The following is a 25,596-nucleotide window of genomic DNA, read 5'->3' on the forward strand; positions in this document are numbered from 1 at the left end:
TTGCCCCGGAGTTTATTATTTAATGGCTCTTTATGACCTCCAGATGCTTGGTGTGGCTTGTGGGAGGTAGCGGGGTGAGGGTGTTTGTTTAATTTTTTATCGATTTATTATTTTAAAAAAATATTGGCAGAATTATTCTTAATATAAATTAATGGAAAAATGCCTACATATGCAACAGCTTGAACTGGGGCAATCTCTGCTGGGTCCATAGTATAGACATATTTCGATACAATTTTGCCTAAGTATCGCACCTTGCTCTGGAACAACTCACATTTTTTCGCTGTTAGTTTGACACCATGCTGTTGATACCGACACAAGACCATTTGTACATGCCGCACATGATCTTCAAAGGACTTGCTGTGAACAAGGTTGTCATCCAGGTAGGGCTGACAGATTTCATCCTGAAGGCCAGACAGGCAGTCCTCCATGCTCCTCTGGAATTCTGCTGGTGCTGAACTCAAACCAAAGGGAATACGCACCCACTCATATAATCCCATGGTGTGATAAAAGCTGTGAGGGGGCGACTTTCTTCATCAAGGAAGTCTTGATGGTAGGCTTTCCCTTGGTGTACAACCAAAAACCAAGAACTCCCACTCAAACTGTCAAGCATGTCTTGGATCCTTGGAATAGGATGCTTGTTAGGAACAGACTTCCGGTTCAGCTGTCGGTAATTGCAACATAGTCTTATGTTTCCATCTTTCTTCCTTACACAGACAATGGGTGAAGAATATGATGATCTTGAAATTGTCACCCAGCTGCGATTGATCAAGTCTTGCAGATGCAATGGTTTTGGGACTGCAATGTATGTCTTTTGCACTGGAGTCCTATCCTTGAGGGTGATATGCATTTCAATGAAGGTGTAGTGCCATTGTTAGGCTGTATGTATATTCACCATTAACCTTACCTGCAGTAGCGGACATGTGTCAACAGGGGATGATAGACAGGCTAGGTGGGATGAGTCGGGCCCTTGGGCCACCAGGGACCCCGGACCCCAAGGGGGGGGGGGGGCTGTTGGAATGCCGTCATGTTCCAGGACCCCCTAGAAAGTTCTAGAAGGAAGGTGTGGCTAGGAGCAGTTCTCGTCCACTTGAAGACCTGAAGACCTGAAGAGCCACCCTGAAGAGAAGAGCTCAGTGGGCAGAACCCGAACCCCTGGCTAGGGTCGGTTTCAGAACATAACCAGTGTAGGATTAGCGCTATAACCAGAGTGAGGGCACATTAGTCCGGAGGGCTACCTCCTTAGGGTATCGGGTGTGAGGAGCCGTTACCCCTTTGTATTGTGTACCCATAGTTGTAATCAACGTGTTGCCTCTAAAGAACCGTCTCTCCTCGCGTTGGACCCACTACAAAGGTATGCTCCCTAGAAAAAGAATGGCATTCCTCTCTGAGCATGATCTTGGCAGCAATTTTCTGCTCGTTTGTTAGGTGGTCCAGTTTTACCAGTGAGTCCCATTTTTCACCTTGCTCTTGAACTTTTGGCCTCAGCTGCAGCCCCTTAGCTTTGGCTCCACCAGTTGTGTGGTCGCCCTGTGTTTGTTGGCATGTCTGATCCTGAATAGGGGTGCCTTCGTGATACGCCACAGGTCTTACTGCTGCTGGATACACAGATCTCAACAGCTGTAAGTGTCGTAGGGTGACCCACTGATCAAGTGTGATGCTGTGTTTGGTTGTGTTGATCACTGAGATTGGTATGCAGGATGCTACTCAGTGTCACCAGGACCTCATTGATGTGTAAACCCTCTGGCCATTGGGACTTCTCTTCAGGGACAAACAGCATAACTTCATCTTCCTCCAACTGTCCCAAATGAGCGCGACTTCGAACCATTGTGGCTTGAGCTGGTGGTAGCACAACTCTTTGTTTGCCTGTCTTGACTGCCCCACCATCACTGTCCCGGTTGCCAGAAGACAACAGATAGATTTGGACGTTTGTGTCTCCTGGAGTGATGGAGAAAGCCTCACCCACAATCCCCACTTTAATGGGGTCCGCAATTGTCTCTCCTCCTTCCACCAGCCCATTGATGACCTCCTCGATGACATTAAAACCAATAATAGGATCTTCTGCAACCCTGGGATCACTGGATACCAGCATTGGAATGAGAAAGCACTAACTGGTCCCCATATTACTGTTCAAACTGAATGCCACCTCTATCCAGCCTGTGAATGGTATTTCTGTTTGGTTAACTGCCATTCCAGTAATTGTACCAGTCCCCAAGAATTCTTCAACTGGTCTCACTATTGACTTAGGTAGATGCTTATTTCGCCATGCTTCATTTATAACACTGGCTCCTGTGTCCCAAAGGGCAGAGGTTGATACGTGGTCCAGTAAACACTTCCCCATGCATCTTTTCCCAATTAACTTTAACAGTCTGTTGTTGCATTTCGGCCTAAGAAAGCTAACCTTGCCAATATTTGGGTTCCTCCACTCTGGTGTCTTTTGACATTCTGTTTCCTTCTGTAATGTGTTGATTGCTCAGCAGATAAACTTGTGTTCTTGCCAGTGTTGATTTTGGCAGGTATTCGAGCAGTAGTGTACTGCGTAACAACCCTGGCACTTCTGCAGTCTTACAACATCATTATCTTCACATAAACAGTACTGACACCCTTGGGACCCTAGTGTGTAGGTTACTGCTGGTCCCTATGCAGCAACCCTCGCCAGTTTCCCTGCTGCTGTCGAGAGGCTCGACATCCACGGGTCAGGTGTCCCGGCTGGCCACATTTGAAACAATGGTTACATGTACCACCTGCTCCAGCCTCTTGGCACATCCTACAGCCTCTTGGTCGCATTGCTCTGTCTTGGACTGGTTGTTTCCAGTGTCCTCGCTTGGTGTCTGGGGTGACATAATTCTGCCACCTCCTCCTGATCTCTGCAACTTCAGCCCTTAACTCGCTTACCATCTTTTCAATCCCATCTCGAGATGGCTTTTCAGTTGCTGATGTCTTGTTGCCCTTCTCTGTTTTGGTCCTGGCATTTCCCTAATAAATTAGTATCACCTTCCCAATTCTTTTTTCTCATTTGTCATTGAAGCACCAAAATAATTTGTACATTCAAAATCACAATTACTGCGTATTGCATCTTCCGTTGGCAGTTGAAATATTGTAATACTGTATTCTACAACCCGATATATTAATAAAAAAACAATGTTGAAATATTAATAAAAATGCACACAGCAATAATGATAGAATTCACATATATAACAAATATATTGTCTCGCATGGAAGATAATGTGAAGAGGACTTTGCAAGGGATTTGTTTTGTTCATGGATGTAAAGATACTAATGGTTCATTGCTCCGTGTCAATGTCAGAAAGCTGTGTATGCTGACACGATCTCTCAATGACGCTACCACGGGTGTATGCCTGCTGCATAGTAATAATGTCGCTTATCCGTTCCTTCTCACCCACCACTCACCCCGTGCTGCACTCCCACTCCCTCACAAACGGACACACACAACTCCACATGCAGACTCCGCAAACCATGGAGTGAAAAACCATTTGGGTCAGCATTCCTGTGGCATCAACAACCTCTCGATGGACGTGCACACGGTGGGCGGAGGGATTTCTACAATCCTGCCGGGCAGCGAGGGACCCCTGGGGGGGCTTCAGTCACCAGAGAAGTAAGCCCGGGTGCAAATGGGGCCCAGTTCCTTCTGCAGTTCAGAGTTCTCGAATATCGCAGGCCCTCTTGCCTGCTAGTCTTTGTTATTTTAAGTCGCGTCAAACTTTGTCGAAGAAGTCCACACAATTCACTTATGCAGACCAACACATTGCTATTCCAATATGTCCATGGTAATTCCGTCCACCTCCCAGAGCAACTCCAACGATGAGGTAGTTGTGGCACAGTTTTAGAAGCTCTGGTCGTAATCTCCCTCCAGATTGCCATTAATCAGTCTCACACATTAGCTAATTGTGGTATAAGCCCGGTCATTCTATGATGTTCTGAATCCAAGTCTTCCTTGGGTATCCACTAAATTGTACCTTGCAGTAATTTAAATGTGATAATGGTTTTAAATGTGGTAATGGTTTTATGTTTTGTGTGTGAAACAAGTATAATATGTGTTCTTTGAGTCTAATATGAAAATATGCGTTACGTTGAAAAGTTGCATTTGTCACTGAATCCAATCAGGTTACTCATGCAAAATAGGTTATTATTGCCATTGAGGTGCCTGCTCATGCCTTATTTGGCATGGGTCCTGGTGCAAAGAGTGAAATAGAGACCCCTGTTCAATTTTCCTTTGCAATGTCACTGCTAGCGGCTTGCAAGTGGTCTGTTGTAGAATGTTTTATTGTGCAGTAAATTCTCAAGCCACGAGTCGAAATTCTAAAGTTTCACCAAGTAGCAACAGCAGCAGTGTACAGTATTATAAAGGTATATCTTCTTATAAAGTATGAGCCGTGTAGTTATTACGGTGTAAAATGCAATGGAACAAAACCAGCTGTGCCCAATGCCCGGGGTCAGGCATTACGCAGTGACATACGAACACTGGATTATTGATGAGCTTACTCCATGAGAAAGTGGGGATTTTCACGAGAGACCTTAAATGAACATTGCTCTTCGCCACAGAGAATATAGTAGCTGCGTTGGCTCTCTGCGAGCAGGCGCACATACGGCGCATGGCGATTATCCAGCTGTAATGAGCGATCTGCAAACTCTTTTAGATAATCACAATGCTGGTCTTTAGGTCATGTCATTAATTATATTTAGTTAAAATTAACAATTTTTATTTGCTCAGTATTTCTTTCATACCTCAGTATTACTTTTTTATCATCCAGCAAAACATAGTTGACCTCATTGCTCGGGTCATATTCCATATTAGGTACAACTTTTTGGATTAATTAACTATTTTATTTTTTATATTATTCCTCGTTTTGAAGGCAGGTGAGACCACAGTTATTTATTTTCAAAGCAAACCTCCGTTAAGGCAAATAATCACGAGTAGCCATGTTCAATCCACTGTTGGATTAAATCCTCCCCAAGCCACCACATCTCCCACGATAAAAAAAATTACTTGAAGAACTAAATATGCATTGTGCTTCTTATACACTGTTCACAAAGATCATTGGGATCAAAATAATGAAAAAAGATAGGCCAATCAATCACGGGGAGTAAACAGTTTAGGTAACAGTTCATTTAAAGTAAAAGGCAGTTACATAACAATGTAACATAATCTAAAGTGTAATAGACAAAACTCATAAAAGTTTAACGACATAACAATACATGTAAACCTTAATTACAAAAGCTTCAAAACATAATAATTAAACTTAAAAAATAATCAGATATCCAGTTATCCATCTCCTGTTTATTATTAATAATAGCTGTTATTCAACCTGCTGTTATTCCACCTGTTGATTCATTTAATTGATCACTTTATATTTTCTGGGTAGAGGCAGTCGCATAAGTTAAATGTAAGAACGAGCTTTATCTGTGCTGTTGGGAGCTGCCTACCCAGTGGCAGATGCATTCAAATTTACTGAGACGACCAACAGGGGAGAGAACCAGTGTGGGAGACACCATCTCACATATTATATTCCATAAATATTGATAGCATTGTTTTTTCACATTATAATTACACATTGTTAAATTTTGAAGCACATCAAGCCCGGTGAAATGGCAGATATGTTTCATCGCTGCGTGTTTCAGCTCTTTGAGTATGTAAAGTGAATCTTTTTTTTTACCCAAAGACCAAATCGTTTTTTTTTCTTCCCAAACAACATCGCCCCATCCATCCCAACCATTTAATTTTCCCAAGTAAAGTTTTGTTTTATTTCATCTGCAACCCCCTTATATGATTAATGTTGTGCCATTGAGTAATGCAACCGGCTGAATGCACAAACAGGCAGCTTAATGGCAGTTTCGACCCAGCTTGCAGCATTTGAGGGACTGCTTTTAGCATACAGTTTATGCACTAGACCTTGCCGCGGCAATGACGGCATAAAGTCATGCCATCTCCAATGACAGGCTCGCTAATTTTAATCACGCGAGAGTGCAGTACACCTTTAATGTGTCTAACTTTCAATTAGCTCTGTTCTGTTTTCAGCGCCGCAACAGGCAGATTGCACAACATTTAGGTGTTGGAGCACAATTATTGATTTGAAAAATAAATATCGGTAAGGAGAGACATAGTTGAAAATGTAAGAGTCAAACAAAGTTTTAATGGAAAAACAGAAATCAGGATAGTTATGTTGTGGCTGAATATCATTATTTTTTTGACACAATCGACATATTTTAGGAGGCTGCTGGAATGCATTATCAGCTGTATACAAAACCTTCCACACATTTTTTTTTTACAGAGGGAATAAACAAAAATCAGTGGCATGACATATGTAGTGCCAATGATTCGGAGACAGAGTTTATAGGAGACACCTTCTTTATTAACAACTTCCATGGTCTCGTCCACAAACTCTCCACAGTAGCTTAGCCTAGCCTGTACACAACACTAGCCGTTTAACACTGACATGTCCTGACTGAGATAGCCAACTACTATGCTTCATAGTGCAATATCTAGCAGAGACGGTAGCGACGACGGCGACGAGACGACAGCAACGACGAGACGAGTCCACTCCCAGAATCGGCAGCCTCGAGCTCCCGCTCTCAGCTACTTTTATGCTACCAGCTAGGCCTGGCTCCGCCCTGACCACGCCTCCCTTCTCGAACCCACTAGCAGGTTCCAGGGGCCTCCAGATGGGCTCCTCCGTGACCCTTGCCCTAGTTCCTCTCTCTGCCTACACCCCGTGCACGCCCTTACTGGCATGTGTGCTGTCTGTCCACCACAGTTGGCGCTGCTGTCCACCAGCCGGCGCTATTACACTACACACATATGAGCAGTAGTTCCACAACCAGGCGGTGGGTGTCAGGGTAAACACATTGCATAGATAAATATATTAACTCTGTCATTTTAAGTGTGCTCAATATTTGTATTTGTGAGTTTCCCAATTAAAAAAAAATATATATAAGGTCAAATGTCATATACATTCAAAAGAAGAAAATAATCTGGCAAAAAAAATTCATGCTGACCTGTTACCAGGCTTTTCTGCGAAATTAGGGCCGCAATGATGTGATTTGATCACCTGGTGATTTGATGCATTGCATCAACAAGGGGTGGTGATTAATTTCTTAAATCTTTCATCCAAGCTGTGTTTTTTCTTTTGTACGCACCGTCTTTTTTACTGTCTTTTGTATACTGTCTCGAGTGGTTTACTGTCTTTCTTGTACTTTAGTCTCTCTTCTACTGTCTTTGTAGTCTCATCTCAACTGTGAGTATTCGGCTTTCATTGGTCTGCAACGATTTTTTTCCTGTTTTGTCCATCTCGTTATTCGTCAGCACATTGTTTCCCTGGTTCATATCAATCTAAACATGAAAAAATGTGCACATATCTCGCATATCATGTGCATGTGTAGTAATTTACGTAATCTAAAATAATCAATTAATGGGCAAGCAGTTTTCTAATAGATTTTCACGATTTTGGGCTCTATTAATATTTGGAAGTATGGTCAAACAACTTCTATGATCAATACAGTGTAGGGAGACCATGTATTAATATTCCATGGTTAAGAAGTGGCGTACAGATATTTAACCACGCAAGAGTCTTTGTGGAGATGTGCGTGGTATGAGAATAATAAAAATTCTACAACTGGGGAAAAAAATAAACAAAGTAATGACATTACGGATGACAATTACATTTATTTGACGGTTGGACTTTAAATCCTTATATTACGTGGCAATATCGCCCTCAATAAAGTCGGCATCACTTTCAAATGCACGTTTTATTAACAGCAAAAATCTGAAGGACTAGTGACATGCATTCACGTTGGTCACGTGGCATCATGAATATTTCTTAGGCCATCTCAGCCTGAGCCAAGGAGTGTTAGAGTGTAGTTCTGGTCAAGAAGGGAGCTCAGGGGCCTGTTTCTGGAATGTAACGGCATTGGTTCAGCTAGAGTAGGTTCAGCTAGAGCAGGTTACCATGGGATCGCAGGCTCCCAGTGACCTGGCCCGGTGCTAACGTGAAGCCAACACAGTTCATGTAACAGAAGACTGAATAGAAATGAGACAAAAGAGTTATTTCTTGCAACATCAAAAGACTAAATTCATTGCACCTCAAGAGGACTTGCTGGAATATTAAAAAATTAATCTGTCAATGATTGCTTCTATGTTCGGTCAAAAACGCTTCCTCCTTGATTATACTCTGATTTTATTCCATTTCGGGAGACAATTTAAAGAGCTTTTTGTTGTTAAGTGTCCTTTTTAGCAGATTATGTTTTGTTTGTTATATATACGGTATCATATATATTTTCCCACTCCCATATATGCAGTATATAAGACAGAGCAGAAAAAAATATTTGTTGTATTGTACTTCTATGCACACATAACTGTGCATTCTGCCTTCACCAACAAGCATTCACTAGTGTGGTGAAGTATGGTCAAACAACCCCCACGACCCGCACAGCATGAAGAGGCCCTAATTCAGCAGTGGATTGACAAAGGGCTGTATATGTACACGTGCAATAGATATGTAGTGACATCGGGGATGTCACTGTATGATGCCGGCCCGGAAGGGTCGTGCCGTTCGATGTTCCTACATCGTGGACAGCACTGTGTGGGTGGCTGTGTAGTACCAGCCCTAGCGGGGCTTGGCGAGCACTGGGATAGTGCAGGCACCACACACAGCGTGTGGTGGGGGCTCCCTCGAGGTGGAGGGGTTGAGTGTCACCCCAGGGGCAGGGTTGCCCCAGGCCATGGCACTCTGGTTGACCCCGTAGACATGTGATCCGGAATGTCCATACAGGGGGCCCCAGGTGGGGGGACTAGGGGGTGATCACGTGTCTGGAGAGAGCTCTTGAGAAGGATCGAGAGGAAACGAGAATGTTCGGGAAGGCGGGCGGAGCTGAGGGCGGTGTGGCTCCGACCGGAGAGGGATATAAGGCAGGTCCCTGAGAGGGACCGGGGTCTCTCTTCGTTCCACAAGCTGGAAGTTCCGCGTCTCAAGCTGGAAGCGCCTCATCCTACTGGGGACCATGTGGTCGGAGACCCGAGGGAGGGTCCGACCCTTCGTAGCAGTAACTCCTCTGTATAGTGTAGTTAGCTGGGTGGTGACCACCCTAGATTGTATCTAGTAAAGGGGCAGTTATCCCTTTGTGTTACGGTGTTACAAATAAAGGTGTTGCCTCTAAAAGGAACAATGACTCAGTTGGACGCACTACAACTGGTGTCGGAAGAAGCCAACACGCTAGTTACTCAGCTAGCCATAGACTATGTCTACACGTCGCAGACCATGTATCAGGACGTCGGACAGCGAGGACGAGGACCTCGTGCTGCCTACAGCTCCGGAGGATGCGGGAGAGACGCTGCCGGCGGAACAGGGCGCCAGCCGGCCACTCGATGCTTCGCCGTTGGCGGGGGCGTCCCTCCGGGAGGCGCGCGGTCGCCTCGCGGAGCTCTTCCATGCTGCGGCTTCAGTTCTGGCGGAGATCAGCCCCGCTGTCTCGCCGGCGAAGGAGGAAGCGGCAACGTCGCTCATGGAAGGCGACTCTGCCGCCATTTCGCAGCAGGGGGGAAACTCGTCGGCGCAGCCCGCGCTTTCGGACGCCATTTTGTCATCGGCGCAGAGTGTGCAGCCCGCCAAAATTTAAGACATGCCGTTGGTGCTGATGGACATCCCGGCTCTCCGACGTCGACTTCCCTTCATTAAGGAGTTCACGTCTACCAGTGGCGACTGGGTGGCTTTCAAGCTGACTTGGCGGGTTGGACGGAGGCGGAGGTGCTGCGTGCGTTGCCCACCGCCCTCGATGACGACGCCATTGCCGCGTTTCTCGCCATCCCGCCACCAGAAAGGTCCACCCTCACGCAGGCCTTCGACCAGATGGTGTTCATTTACGAGCCTCCGGCGAATACGTGCTGTAAATTTGCCATGCGACGGAAGGGGGAGAACGATTCGGCCCTCGCCTTCCGCAGCACGCTTTTGGTGCTAGCGAAAGCCGCGTTCCCTAAAATGGACCATGACGGAATCGGCACATCCTCGAGAAACTGCTAGCATTAGCGAAATCTCTCCAAACCATCCTTCCAGCTGAGGATGGTGACATCTCGTCTCTTCAGGTCGCTAGGTGCATCCAAGCCCAGCAACTCCTGCAGCGGAACAGGGCGCTGGTGATGTGTGCCGTGTCCTGTACGGAGCCAGAGCCATCAGATGGAGTGGAGCCCGTGTCGGCATACGCATCGACTCGGGGTGGTGGCGACCAGGGTGACGGGGACGAACGACGGACGGACGATCAGCGGTGGCATAGATCGTCGTCTCGTTCCAGGGTCGGCCGTGTTACCTGCTACAATTGCGGCCTGCCAGGGCATGTGTCATCGGGCTGCCGCATACCACGACGGTGCCTCCCGGCATCACCGCCATCCTATGCTCCCCAGCACCCTAAGGCGAGTCGCGGTGCACTCCACACTCGACCCCTGGCCTCATCTCACCCATCTAGGCGGTTCGGTTTGCGTCTCGGTCACGCGGGGGTGAGGGGGAGTTCTACGTGTAATCATAGGGTTCGTCAGCTCCGACCAGATCAGTGGTCCGAGCTGGTCCATCGAGTGGTGGCCTCGGCCACGGGTTCATCTGCCGTGCTGGAGTTTATCGAGGGTGTGGAAATAAGGATGCTGGTTGACATGGGTGCGTCGGCAACTATCATTTCGCAATTGATTTACAATATTTTGCCCTCTAAATGTCGGGTTCTAGACCCTGTTGATGCATCGTGTTTTGCCGCCAACGGCGGCTCATTGGACATTATTGGTCAGATAACGGCCGATAATGTGCGCTGGAAGTGGTACCTTGTCCGCGGATCAGATGGGGAAGTTGCAGATGCTCTTGCATGATTTTTTTGATATTTTCAGAAAAGGTAAATTCGATATTGAGCGCACGTCGCTCCTGAGTCCCCACATTTATACAGGCGACGCGGCACCTATCAACAGAATCCCTACCGGCTGAGCCCGGTGGAGAAGGAGCATGTTCGACTGGTGGTTGATGAGATGTTGGCCACAGACATCATCTCACCATTCACCAGTCCCTGGGGAGCTCCGATTGTGCTTGTGAAGAAGCACGACGGTAGCATATGATTTTGTGTCGACTTTAGGAAGCTTAATAAGGTCTCTGTTGTGGATGCGTATCCCTTGCCTCGCATGGACGATTCGCTGGACGCGTTGGTGGGGGCACGCTCTTCTCCACCCTTGATCTCCTATCTGGGTTCTGGCAGTTGCCGCTTGACAATGTCTCGAGACCTAAGACGGCCTTTCGCACGCCCCAGGGATTGTTCAAATTTAACCGGCTTCCCATGAGGCTCCATTCCGTGCCAGCCACGTTCCAACGGTTGATGGAACTGGTCCTGGCGGGTCTCCAATGGGACTCGTATTTAATATACCTCGACGATGTGATCGTCTTCAGCCACACTTTTGATGACCATTTGCGCCATTTGCGTGCTGTCTTTGTCAAAATGCATGTGGCGAACCTTAAATTCAAGTCTCAGAAATGTCACCTTCTCCGGAAATCGGTCTGATATCTTGGCCACATTGTTGACGAAGAGGGTATTGCGACCGACCCGTAAAAAACTGCGTGTGTTCATACTTGGCCCACCCCCACCTCGGTGACTGAGGTGTGCAGTTTTATCGACTTTGCGTCTTACTATCGCCGCTTTGTCACCGGGTTTGCATCAATTGCAAAACATCTTCACATGTTAACGGCCAAGGGTCATAAGTTACATTGGGGGGAGGAGGCTGCATTTCATGCCATCCACGAGGGGTTAGTGAACGCCTCTCTCCTGCGCTATCAGGATTTTTCATTGTCGTTCGTCCTCCATACTGACACTAGCAATACCGGCATTGGTGCCGTATTGTCGCAGGTTGTTGACGGGGTTGAGAGGATTGTTGCGTATGGCAGTAGAGTGCTGTCTCCAGCTGAACAGCGTTACTGCGTTATGTGCCGTGAATTACTAGCCATTGTGGTTTTCGTGCAGCAGTATCGGCCCTACTTGTATGGTAGACGATTTGAGGTGCGCTCCGATCATGCAGCGCTCCAATATGTGCTGCGCGTGGATCAGCCGTCAGGCCAGTTATCACGCTGGCTGGAGATCCTGCAGGATTTCTCGTTCCACGTTACGTACTGCAAGGGTTCTCGTCATCCGAACGCCGATGCCCTATTGCGGTTGCCAGCGACCGGAGGTTGTGCATGTTTTTCATGTTCCGGGCAATGTAAACCGACCATACTTGGCCCGTTTCCCACTACCGCTCGGGGGAACAAATACCTGCATGTGGGAGTTGAGTATTTTTCTCGATGGCCTATCGCTTGGCCGCTCCCTAATTAATCGGATGTGACCATTACAGGGGCATTCCTCAATAGCTATGTTATGGACAAAGGTGCTCCGGAACGCCTTTTGACCGATCAGGGCAATAATTTTTCTTCTAAATTGTTGCATGAGGTCTGCGCTATATTGGGTACAAAGAAGGTACGCACGTCGCCATACCACCCGTAGACGGATGGCATGGTCGAACGGGTACATAGGACTCTGATCTCTATATTGAGCCACCAGGTCAGCGAGTCACAACTCGATTGGGATTTACATATCCCTGTGGTCCTCGCCGCTTACAGGATGGCCCCGCACGCATCCACCGGGTATTCTTAGTTTTTTCTAATGGATGGAAGGGAATACGACCCCCCCATCGATGTACAGTTACAGGCCATGTTGGCGAAGTATAAATCTAGGATTTCGGACTTCGTTCGCTTCAGAAGTTTTCTGAGGCACGGGAAGCCTCCAGGGTTAATTTTGAGTCATGACAATTGGCCAACGAATGGCTTAAGGATGTGCGTAATTCCCTGTATAAATGTACGCCTGGGGACAAGGCCTGGTTGCACTGCCTGCAGGTACCAGTGGGTACATCGCCTAAATTACTACAGCCCTGGTGGGGGCCGGTCGATGTCGTTCGGGTTGTTCGACCACAGTGTGTCCAGATTAACTTCGGTCGGCGGAGTTGGTTCGTGCATCCCTCTCGCTTGAAACCATTTATCGTGCCGCGCGAATTCGTTTCATCTCCACAATGCAGGGGCCGAGTGTCGATTGTGTCTGACGAGCCAGGGTGGGGGCCCGGTATCATGGACTCGCTCAAAGACTCGGTTTTCGTGATCCTCTTGCACACATGCTTCCACGCTGTCGGTTGCTTGTCATGCTCGCTGAGTCGTGGCGGTCATTGGCTGAACCTGGCCGCCATCAAGCTCGCGAGTTACACGGCAAAGGTGGGAAGTGTGATAGTATGGGGGATCCCGTGGTTTTCGCGTATCCTTATTTTATGGTTGCTGTGTTGTTGTTATGGGTTCATTGGTTTCCACTCTTCTCCCTGTTCGTTTGTACATTTGTATATAGTGTAACTTTTGTACAGGTGGGTTGGGGTATTTATTTCTGTTATTGTTGAGGCACACTGTAGTTTTTTTGCTCGTTGCATCTCACTTATTGTTCGTTGAGGGGGGAGTTGACAGCCAGGACGGCTGGATGCTATGAAGGGGGGGGGGGTGATGTAGTGACATCAGGGATGTCACTGTATGGTGCTGGCCCGGAAGGGTCATGCCGTTTGATGTTACTACATCATGGACAGCACCATGTGGGTGGCTGTGTGTAATACCAGCCCTAGCGGGGCTTGGCGATCACTGGTATAGTGTGGGCACCATGCACAGTATGTAGTGGGGGCTCCCCTAAAGGGGAGGGGGTGAGTGTCAGCCCAGGGGCAGGGTTGCCCAGGCCGTGGCACTCTGGTTGACCTCGTAAACACGTGATCCGGAATGTCCACATAGGGGGCCCCACTTGGGGGGACTAGTGGGTGATTATGTGTCCAGAGAGAGCTCTTGAGAAGGATCGATAGGGAATGAGAATGTTCAAGAAGGTGGGCGGGCCCAAGGGCGGAGCGGCCCCGACCAGAGAGGGATATAAGGCGGGTCCCTGAGAGGGACCGGGGTCTCTTCGTTACACAAGCTGGAAGCTCTCCCGACTCAAGCTGGAAGCGCTTCGTCCTACGAGGGACCACATGGTCGGAGACCTCAGTGAGGGTCCGACCCTTCGTAGCAGTAACTCCCCTGTATGGTGTAGTTAACTGGGTGGTCACCACCCTATCTTGTAGTCTGGTAAAAGGGGCAGTTACCCCTTTGTGTTACAAATAAAAGTGTTGCCTCTAAAAGGAACGTCTGCGACTCAGTTGGACCCACTACATATGTGAAAGAGAAATGTCTGGTTTATGTCATGCATCATCACACGTGCATTTTTTAAATTAAAGGTTTAGCTACATCTTTAAATGAATGGGTGATCAGTTTTTTACATGCAGTCTTTAAACATAATTGTTTTGGAAGATTACCTAAGAACACAATTAATAATCAGAGGGTGTTAAATGTATTCCTTATGATGGAGAAGCGGTAAATCAAAGACTACAAATTATTCATCACTGTTATATTTGCAAACTTAAGGAATGTGCCATATATCAGTAAATATGCCTCCTAGGCCGTCACCATCTCTCAATTGAATCATTAGCATGAACAAAATTTCATTTTGCAGCAATACCATCACTAAATTTCAAGACTTTTTTCTGGAGCTCATGCTTATATATGATGACTGATGGATTCGTTGATGTGTATTTTTTACGCGTGTGAGTAAACCAGAGTACTTGTAAAAAGAACATAAATAAAAGAGTCACAGGTTGTGGGGTTCTCATTCCCATTACTAGTCCCCACTGCACATGTGTAAATGAATCCATGGCTTTGCTGAAATTGTTAATGTAATAGAAGACACATTATTAATGGAAATGTAATGTGGTAAAATATGCGGTACGCACTGCTGGCCGAGGGCAACCGAGGGCAGGCAGGTGCGCGTATGCAACGTAAGGTTGCACAAACAAACCTCCATCTCATTAAGAATCTGTTGCAGACGGGGTCGGCCCGGGGTTGTTCGCTGGCACTGGAGGTGTCGCCTTGGAGACGTGCGATAAGGGGTGATTGATGGCCTGACAGGCGCCAGCCTAATGTGCATCAAGGATTCCGGTTGCGACGAAGGGTTGAGAACGAGACGCCGTTGGCATTAAGCAGTGCTCTCCTCGCTCTGGGGCACGCGGCTTTTCCGACTCTCTCACCTTGGAGCGACTTCTCTCCGTGGCTCGGGATTTGGGGGTCACCCTCGTGGTGACGGAGGACGACAACCTTACCTCCCTGCAAGTGGCCCGCGGCATCCAGACACACCTCGACCTCAATGGCCGGCTGGCGGTGGCAGCCAGCGCATCGGGGCTGGACGCGGATGCGCTCGGGGGTGCCTCCTTCGACCATGGGTTGGAGGAGAGGGATGTCGCACAGTGCCCGTTAGTGCGGGAATGGTGCCCCAGGCTGCGCCAACCGGCTGGGTGCCCCTACCGTACCTTCTACAAATGCGGCTGTGCGGGACACATCGCCATTGACTGCCGCCGCGGGACCAGAGGGTTCCCGCCGCATCCATCCTATGGCTTCAACGACTCCTCTTCCCGCGACGTACAGGGCCGGAGGACCTAAGGACCATGGACGGAGCGTTGCAGACTCCCTCAGCGGACCACTCATCACACTCGAGCGGACCTGTCTCTACCCACGGGGACGGGCCTGCTGCACATACTCGTTCACGACATGTCGTTTTTAATTAATTCCCCATTCCCTTGTCCTTGTTATTGTTCATGGTCACTGTTTATGATTGTATTGTAGTTAGGGGTCAGTCACTGGACACTATAGAGTTGTGTTAGGGGTTGTCACATTGCGAGCGCACAGGTTATGTATAATCACAGCCGGGACGGCTGCGTTTTTATTCGTTGGGGGGGGGGGGGGGGGGGATGATGTAGTGTGAGATGCAAATGTGTGAGATGGTGAATCCAGTTTTTAAAATGTTTAATCATTTTTTGTTAAAACCTTAATTGAAAAAGCCAATCTCTTTTTAAAAAATAATTTATTTTTGGAATAATTCGCATGGTTGTCTCCATACGGTATAAAATAAGTTCAACATACAAAAGTCTCATTTAGAACCAGGGAACAGCCCATTGAGACTAAAATGCCTTTTGCCAATAGCTCAAGTGATATGTATGGTGAAGAAATGTAAGATTAAATGCCAAAATACCTATCTCAATTCATAATATATAGATACAGATATTAAAACACCAACAAATATGATTGTATGTGTTTTCACTGAAGTGATGTTTTGCAGTATGTAAATCAAAGTTTTACATTATTTTTTTAAAAGGTAAATCAGCAGGTCTTGTGTGGTGGGGTAAATTGTGACTACTCACACATTCCAATACATCTTGCCAGTTTGAAAAAGTAGGTTAAATATTCGCTACGGGGGCTTTAGATACCCTCCTTCTAGTGGAGGCTGGGCTGTGCCTTTACGTTTACCTTACAAAACTAAACTTTTTATTTTACCAGATAAGGCCTACTGAGCTATACAACTCTTTTTCAGAAGCGAACCTGGCCACAAATGATAGCTTAACGAAGTGGCTTGTAATGTGGAAATTTATAGCAGCCGAATACTATAAACGCATGTTTCTAAATGTGGAGGGAAAAACCAGAGGACCCGGAGAAAATCCACACGACCACAGGGAGCACATGCAAACTCCAAATATACAGGCGTCAGGTCGGGATCGAACCCACGACCTCCTCAATACCAGGCGAGATATCATCATTCGTGTCCATCATACCAACGTAGTCAGACCAGTAATGACCCAGTGTATATAACTGGAAGTGATAAGCGTGGCAATATTTTTTTCGCATGCTGTTCCTCGTGACTGCACGGTTAGAGTGGCCAGATACTCACAGGGGATCTCATGAGAACATAGCTGCATTGTCCTCCCACTTTACCGATGACCATATAGCCGATCACAATTGAGAAAAACAACGCCGCTAAACAATACCTCGTTCCTTCCCATGCCAGGTGTCGTCGCCGCCTCTCCATCCAGCTGCCCATCCTGCACCACGCCTACTTCCCCACGGTGGGGGGCGTGGACCCCGGCGACTCGGTCCCCTGCTCCAGCTACACTCCGCAGCACCTGCGCAGAGACGGCAGCATCTCCAGCAAACACCAGCCCCTCACAGTCATGGTGACGGGACTTTAATGGGCACTCAACGACGAGGCACAGGAGCGCGCGTGCACCCAGATGCACCACCTCCCAGTTGGCTGCCGCAGCTCCTGTGCGAGGACCCTATTTTGTACAAAGACGTATTTGGCCTGGGCTAGGTTTCTGTCCGATCTGTTCATTTTTATACACTAGGAGAAAAATAACATTCTACAGATATCAGATGAGCATTTAAGATATGGGCAAAAGAGCTGGACTTTTGGCTTGGGGATTTAAAATATATATATTGTATGCCAACGTACCGACAGATTTGATGAAGATTTTTGAGTACCGCTCCTGGATTGCCACTGATCTGCTATTGGGCCTGAGACATCTGTTTCTCCAACAAGAACTTCACGAAATGTCACGTACCACCAAGATGGCTTAATCTAATCTTTGAATCAGTCATACCACCAACGACATTCAGGTGACCTTGAATTAATTATTAATGTACAACAACGTGCTCCAAAGGCCTGTATAAACCACAATGTTATCCTTAGCAGTTGGCATATCAGAAGCAAGTATTGTGATGATTGTGAACAAAATATGACAGATACGAGGTCTTAATTAAAATAATGTCACTTTTTTAAACCTTAAAGAAAATGTAACAGTTATATATGTACTATATATTAACACATAATTCATTATAAGAGTTAACATGTCATGTATTGTAGGTTTTTTGAAGTCTTTGTATTCATTGCAGAACTTGCATATTTTCAGCTTCACATATCTTACAATAAAACTGTTGTACGATTTGCCTTGTCATGCTTTTACCTTGGAATACACTTCGTATAAACATGGTACCGCAGTTGGAGGTCAACATGACAAATGTAAATAAAATAATTAAACTAATTAAATTCCAGCCATTCTCAATTCACAAATGTATGAAAGTCTCCCCACACCATTTTTTACACCATACTTCACTGATCAGTACATGTTGGTGAAGCGGGAGGATGGAGATAGGATACCACTTTGCCACTGATGTTAACCATGGGCCAGAATCGATATCAGGTCGTTGGGTTCATCGTGCAACACACTAACATCTGTGCCACCATTCCACCACGAAATATAAATGACTTAAAAATAAATTATAAAACAAACATGCTTACTTTTTTATGGGTTACTGAGGACTCCCCTTGTTAACAAAATGTATTTAAATGAAAAATCGAATTGTATTATATTGGTACGGGTTACTTCTATTACAATAGCTGGAACAATGGAAAAACACGATGGTTAGAATACCCACTCCATTATAATAGCACATCCCCATAAGGAACAACATTAAATATTACAAAATCAATTTCTGCAAAGGCTTGAAGGGGCTGCAGGGGTTAGGCTTTGAAGGTGGAAATCTCCTGCAGGAATGAACGGTAACGGCGCTGTCCGTTTGAACACTGACAATATCTAGAGCTGCTACATGGCCAGAGTAGTACTCAGGTAGTAAGAGCAGCAGTGTGAATGAATGTAGAAAAAAATCACGTGCACACACGTGCCTGTACTTGTCGTCAGAGCTAGTTATAGGATCAGCTTCACATTCAAGGATGTTGTGGTGTCAAGACGTACTCTAAGAATGGCCTTGTATTCAGATATAAAAACACTGATATGTAATGAGCAACTAGACCTTTCGTTTATGGTATGATAATATTAATGCAATGATATAATTTATAATGAAATGGATCAATTTGGCATATCTTGAAAGGAAAAAAGTTTGTATCAATATCAGAGTACCTGCAATATTTCATTGTGTTTGTAGGTACAGTAAGGCTTAGGTTTTCAAATAACGACGTTTCGATCGCAACGCAAGCAACCGTCATCAAATGAGACAAACTCAGCAGAACTGCTGACGCAGGAGAAAGATCTGCAACATGAGGTTATATAGGATTTAGGTGGGCTCAACCCATAGGTAAGTGGGCGGAGCTAGAGATGGAATTTGGACGTAAATGTAAGAGCTTAGCACGTCAATATGAGACGGCTCCAGCAACCAGGGGCTGTGCCAATGAGAAGATTAGCATGTCAATGTCAGAGAACCAGGCAACAAGAATAAAAAATCCGCAAGAGCAACTACGAGGAGAGACCAGCATGTCAACGAGAGAGATACACATGGAGAGAGATACAGAGAAAGAGACACACAAAGAGACACACACACAGAGACAGAGAGAGAGACGCATAGAGGGACAACCCACAAACAGATAGAGACATCCACATAGAGAGAGAGACACATATAAAGAAACACAGAGAGAGAGATCCAACCTCGAGAGACAGAGAGAGACACGTAGAGAGAGAGGCCCACACAGAGAGAGACACAACCGCCATTCGCCACTAAGTGGCGGTGCCGTCACCACGAGACAGACACAGAGAGAGAGACACACACAGAGACACGCACAGAGAGAGACACACAGAGAACGACACACGTACAGAGAGACAACAGAGAGAGAGACACACATAGAGAGACACAAGCACATGGGGAGAGATACAGAGAGACACATGGAGAGAGAGAGACATACACCCAAGAGACAGAGAGAAAGACACACATAGAGAGAGAGACACAGAGAGAGAGACACACAGACACACACAGAGACACAACACAGAAAGACACAGAGAGAGAGACACACAGGGAGACAACTCCGACACACAGAGAGACACAGAGAGAGACACACACAGAGAGACACAAAAAGAGAGAGATACACACATAGAGACACATACAGAGAGAGAGATACACACAGAGAGAGACAAATAAACAGAGAGACACAAACACAGAGACACATACACATAAACATCACAGCCAGTTACAGTAAGTTATAGTCTGTTAAAAAACGAGAGCTGCCGCCATAGCGAGGGAAAGGGGCAACGGGAGCTGTGTTAGTGAGATATTTAGCCCGTAAATGTAAAGATATTTAACCTGGTGGTGTACTCAGAGAGTCGGAAATAACAGCTGACATCGGCAGGTAGGCTAGAAACATCACAGTCAGTTAAGACTTTACCTGGTTAATAACGTCCTTCCAATAATTGCTCAGTTTGTACCCATCTTCTCGGTTGAAGTTGTGTCTGTGTTTATATATCTCGATGGCTTCATGAACAAATCTCTGATGATAGCCGGTGGGTTTGCAGAGTACCTTCGTGTGAGCCCACAGCGTTAAAACAATGATCGGCAACGGCAGAGGTATTGGTCCTACCGTGTTTCAGATCTGCCTTGTGTTCACGAACACGGTTCTCTGGTTGCTGGAGCCGGCTCATATTGACATGCTAATCTCTTACATTTACGCACAAATTCCATCTCTAGCTCCTTACCCACTTACCCAGGGGTTGAGCCTACCTAAATCCTATATAACCTCGTGTTGCAGCAGCTCTTTCTCCTGCGTCAGCAGTTCTCCTGCTGTGTTTGTCTCACTTGATGACGATTGCTTGTGTTGCGATCGAAACGTCGTGATCTATTAATTTTCTATCTACGTGACTTTACCGAAAGAACCAAAGAGTATGGATTCCTGCAGTCACGAAAGCTTCAAATCAAGATTTTAAAATAACTTTGTGAGATTGTGGTAACAAGGTGGTTATCTTTTGATGTGCGTGGTGACTTGTAAACAGCACTGAATTTTCCATTATTTTCAAGTATAGACTTTGAGAATAACTGCCACAAATGCTGGCAGACATCACATTTTTGCAAGGGGCTCCAAAATCGATTTTTTTCTTTCTTGATATTGTAGCGTATAACAGCCAATTCATGTTTTTAAATTCTAAAGAATTTACTATTACAATTACAACTTTATTGCGAAAGAAATTACTCTTTGCTCATCATACTATGTGCTTAATTTACTTCAGATTGTTGCGTATATTACTCTTTAAAATGGAAAACACTTAAAACCATTTACCAGTAAATAGAAAAGTGACTTAAATTAAAATTCAGTTAATGCAATTTCAATTTCAGGACCGTGCCATTAACTTTACCTTTTAGCACGGGTGTGGTACAGTGAGGGAAACAAGTATTTGATCCCTTGCTGATTTTGTACGTTTGCCCACTGACAAAGAAATGATCAGTCTATAATTTTAATGGTAGGTTTATTTGAACAGTGAGAGACATAATAACAACAAAAATCCAGAAAAACGCATGTCAAAAATGTTATAAATTGATTTGCATTTTAGTGAGGGAAATAAGTATTTGACCCCCTCTTAACTAGAAAGATTTCTGGCTCCCAGGTGTCTTTTATACAGGTAACGAGCTGAGATTAGGAGCACACTCTTAAAGGGAGTGCTCCTAATCTCAGCTTGTTACCTGTATAAAAGACACCTGTCCACAGAAGCAATCAATCAATCAGATTCCAAACTCTCCACCATGGCCTAGACCAAAGAGCTCTCCAAGGATGTCAGGGACAAGATTGTAGACCTACACAAGGCTGGAATGGGCTACAAATCCATTTCCAAGCAGCTTGGTGAGAAGGTGACAACAGTTGGTGCGATTATTCGCAAATTGAAGAAACACAAAAGAACTGTCAATCTCCCTCGGCCTGGGGCTCCATGCAAGATCTCACCTCGTGGAGTTGCAATGATCATGAGAACGGTGAGGAATCAGCCCAGAACTACACGGGATGATCTTGTCAATGACCTCAAGGCAGCTGGGACCATAGTCACCAAGAAAACAATTGGTAACACACTACGCCGTGAAGGACTGAAATACTGCAGCGCCCGCAAGGTCCCCCTGCTCAAGAAAGCACATATACATGCCCGTCTGAAGTTTGCCAATGAACATCTGAATGATTCAGAGGACAACTGGGTGAAAGTGTTGTGGTCAGATGAGACCAAAATGGAGCTCTTTGACATCAACTCAACTCGCCGTGTTTGGAGGAGGAGGAATGCTGCCTATGACCCCAAGAACACCATCCCCACCGTCAAACATGGAGGTGGAAACATTATGCTTTGGGGGTGTTTTTATGCGAAGGGGACAGGACAACTTCACCGCATCAAAGGGACGATGGACGGGGCCATGTACCGTCAAATCTTGGGTGAGAACCTCCTTCCCTCAGCCAGGGCATTGAAAATGGGTCGTGGACGGGTATTCCAGCATGAAAATGACCCAAAACACACGGCCAAGGCAACAAAGGAGTGGCTCAAGCAGAAGCACATTAAGGTCCTGGAGTGGCTTAGCCAGTCTCCAGACCTTAATCCCATAGAAAATCTGTGGAGGGAGCTGAAGGTTTGAGTTGCCAAACGTCAGCCTCGAAACCTTAATGACTTGGAGAAGATCTGCATAGAGGAGTGGGACAAAATCCCTCCTGAGATGTGTGCAAACCTGGTGGCCAACTACAAGAAACGTCCGACCTCTGTGATTGCCAATAAAGGTTTTGCCACCAAGTACTAAGTCATGTTTTGCAGAGGGGTCAAATACGTATTTCCCTCATTAAAATGGAAATCAATTAATGACATTTTTGACATGCGTTTTTCTGGATTTTGTTGTTGTTATTCTGTCTCTCACTGTTCAAATAAACCTACCATTAAAATTATAGACTGATCATTTATTTGTCAGTGGGAAAACGTACAAAATCAGCAGGGGATCAAATACTTTTTTCGCTCACTGTAATGTTGTGCACACGTTGTGGTGTACCGTTGCAATTTTTGAGATGCTGTGGAGCTGCGACGATGGTTTCGGTGGTCAGCCAATTCTTGTAGAGCCGAGATAAATGAAAAGGCATCCCCTCTCGAGTTATTTGATGGTTTTATTTGTATGTAAGCTCCAGCTGAACAGTGTTAGACTATTGTGCCAGTTTGTGAGATATTGTATAAAGCTGGACATTTCTCATGTAGCATCATACTGCATGGTTGCTTTTTGAAATGAATGTGGATTTTTGTATTATTATAAAATAAATGTACAGAGTGAAATGTAACTGCTCAGTTTTATGTGGCAGTGACGCACATCCATCAAGGTGCTCGACTATTTGGTGCGAAAACAACTGTGACAATTGGGATGTTTGGTGCAATGCGTGTTTAAACTAGTCATCTCTCTGGAAACTACTGTACGTGTCAGAAAGAAAATGACTGCAATAAGTTACACACTTTTCACTCATCAATTAGAGTGTGGTACATTGGACCAATGTGAAATGTCCTTTCTGTTTTTAAACAACCACATGCCAAACTCGTTACGAATATTTTTTTCTACTTATTACTGCCTTGATGCAGCACAGCCAAAACCGTTTAGCCTGGCCTTGAAAATGAGATATATTCTTCTTCCCATTTCACAACTATTTACACTTGGCAAAAAAAGCAAGTCAATCGTTTTTGTGGATTTTCAATTAATAATTGACAGTGCTTTTAGAGTAATTATACTTCAAAATATAGTATAGGTGCACGGTGGTCCGCAACATACTTTGAAGGTTGACAGCAGTATGCAGGTACAGAAAATGGATGGAGTGCCACCTTCAGACCTGAGTTATTTTCTCACTGAGGAGTGAACACCATTTACTTGTTGCTTTGTGATTTATTACCGGCTGGAGGAACAACACGATGTTCTCTGATTAATTACAGTAACGAGCATAGCTTTAACACACATGATATTTTGATTTAAAGCTTTCGTGACTGCAGTAATTCATATTCTTAGCTCTTTCGGTAAAGTCACGTTGAAGGGAAACAATAAAATAATGAAATAAAATAATAAAATATATATTGTAGTATTTTATTGTTTCCCTTCAACGTGACTTTACCGAAAGAGCTAAGAATACACATGATATTGTTCAATAAGTCTTGTGACACATGTATTTACAGTGTATGTAGTATTATTTTGTATATGTTTCATTTAAACTCTTAAAATAATTATTTATGATTATAATCATGAAGAATGTACAGCCTTTTATAAAATCACCGCTGGCTAAAGGTCTCCCGACATCATGTTGGTCATGGGGGTTGTTTGACCATACTTTACCACACTGGTCAGTTGTTGATTGGTAAATGGGGGTGCAGGTCTGAATGGTGAAGGAGGGGCAGGTCTGGTTAACCCTGGCTGGGAGTCAAACTCGGGTAACCAGGTTTATAGTGTTGTGTGCTATCCACTCTGCTCCACACTCTTATTGTTATACAGTAAAATGTTCAATCCCATCCTATGCTTTTAAATCCCTTCCTATTTAAACTGTACTGACCTTCGAAAACATTCATGAACATAACCAAGAATAGTAAAAAAATTCCACACTGGTTTAATTAATTTTTAAAAGCCAAATCTCCCTGAAAAAGTACACACACAGCTGGATAGGAATAATAGTGAAACATGTAATTCTCCTCCACGCCATCACGGCCTCCTCCACGCCATCACGGCCTCCTCCCCGCCATCACGGCCTCCTCCACGCCATCACGGCCTCCTCCAGGCCATCACGGCCTCCTCCACGCCATCACGGTCTCATCCACGCCATCACGGCCTCCTCCCCGCCATCACGGCCTCATCCACGCCATCACGGCCTCCTCCACGCCATCACGGCCTCCTCTAGGCCATCACGGCCTCCTCCACGCCATCACGGCCTCCTCCAGGCCATCACGGCCTCCTCCCCGCCATCACGGCCTCCTCCAGGCCATCACGGCCTCCTCCAGGCCATCACGTCCTCCTCCACGCCATCACGACCTCCTCCACGCCATCACGGCCTCCTCCACGCCATCACGGCCTCCTCCACGCCATCACGGCCTCCTCCAGGCCATCACGGCCTCCTCCCCGCCATCACGGCCTCCTCCACGCCATCACAGCCTCCTCCAGGCCATCACGGCCTCCTCCACGCCATCACGGCCTCCTCCAGGCCATCAGGGCCTCCTCCCCACCATCACGGCCTCCTCCACGCCATCACGGCCTCCTCCAGGCCATCACGGCCTCCTCCCCGCCATCACGGCCTCCTCCACGCCATCACGGCCTCCTCCACGCCATCACGGCCTCCTCCACGCCATCACGGCCTCCTCCACGCCATCACGGCCTCCTCCAGGCCATCACGGCCTCCTCCACGCCATCACGGCCTCCTCCCCACCATCACGGCCTCCTCCACGCCATCACGGCCTCCTCCACGCCATCACGGCCTCCTCCACGCCATCACGGCCTCCTCCAGGCCATCACGGCCTCCTCCATGCCATCACGGCCTCCTCCCCACCATCACGGCCTCCTCCCCGCCATCACGGCCTCATCCACGCCATCACGGCCTCCTCTACGCCATCACGGCCTCCTCCACGCCATCACGGCCTCCTCCCCGCCATCACGGCCTCCTCCACGCCATCACGGCCTCCTCCACGCCATCACGGCCTCCTCCACGCCATCACGGCCTCCTCCACGCCATCACGGCCTCCTCCAGGCCATCACGGCCTCCTCCACGCCATCACGGCCTCCTCCAGGCCATCACGGCCTCCTCCACGCCATCACGGCCTCCTCCACGCCATCACGGCCTCCTCCCCGCCATCACGGCCTCCTCCACGCCATCACGGCCTCCTCCACGCCATCACGGCCTCCTCCACGCCATCACGGC

General features: G+C 46.5%; 1 protein-coding gene across 7 annotated transcripts in view; it reads left to right on the top strand.

Annotated features, from left to right (window-relative positions):
• Positions 1-17,880, top strand: part of LOC116948019 (gamma-aminobutyric acid type B receptor subunit 2) — a 161,116-nt gene extending 143,236 nt beyond the window's left edge. For 3 of the 7 annotated variants that reach the window (XM_032964323.2, XM_032964330.2, XM_032964321.2), the window contains 3 exons: positions 3,463-3,613; positions 10,297-10,414; positions 16,945-17,880. In XM_032964323.2, coding sequence (XP_032820214.1) covers positions 3,463-3,613; positions 10,297-10,414; positions 16,945-17,247 — 572 coding nt within the window. In that variant the 3' untranslated portion in view covers positions 17,248-17,880. The other 4 variants (XM_032964346.2, XM_032964355.2, XM_032964337.2 and 1 more) reach the window with 4 other exon arrangements.
• Positions 17,881-25,596: the final 7,716 nt, after the last annotated feature.

Source organism: Petromyzon marinus, chromosome 2 (assembly GCF_048934315.1).
Source record: "Petromyzon marinus isolate PM22_M1 ecotype Great Lakes invasive population chromosome 2, UKy_Petmar_22M1.pri1.0, whole genome shotgun sequence".
Lineage (NCBI taxonomy): Eukaryota > Metazoa > Chordata > Hyperoartia > Petromyzontiformes > Petromyzontidae > Petromyzon > Petromyzon marinus.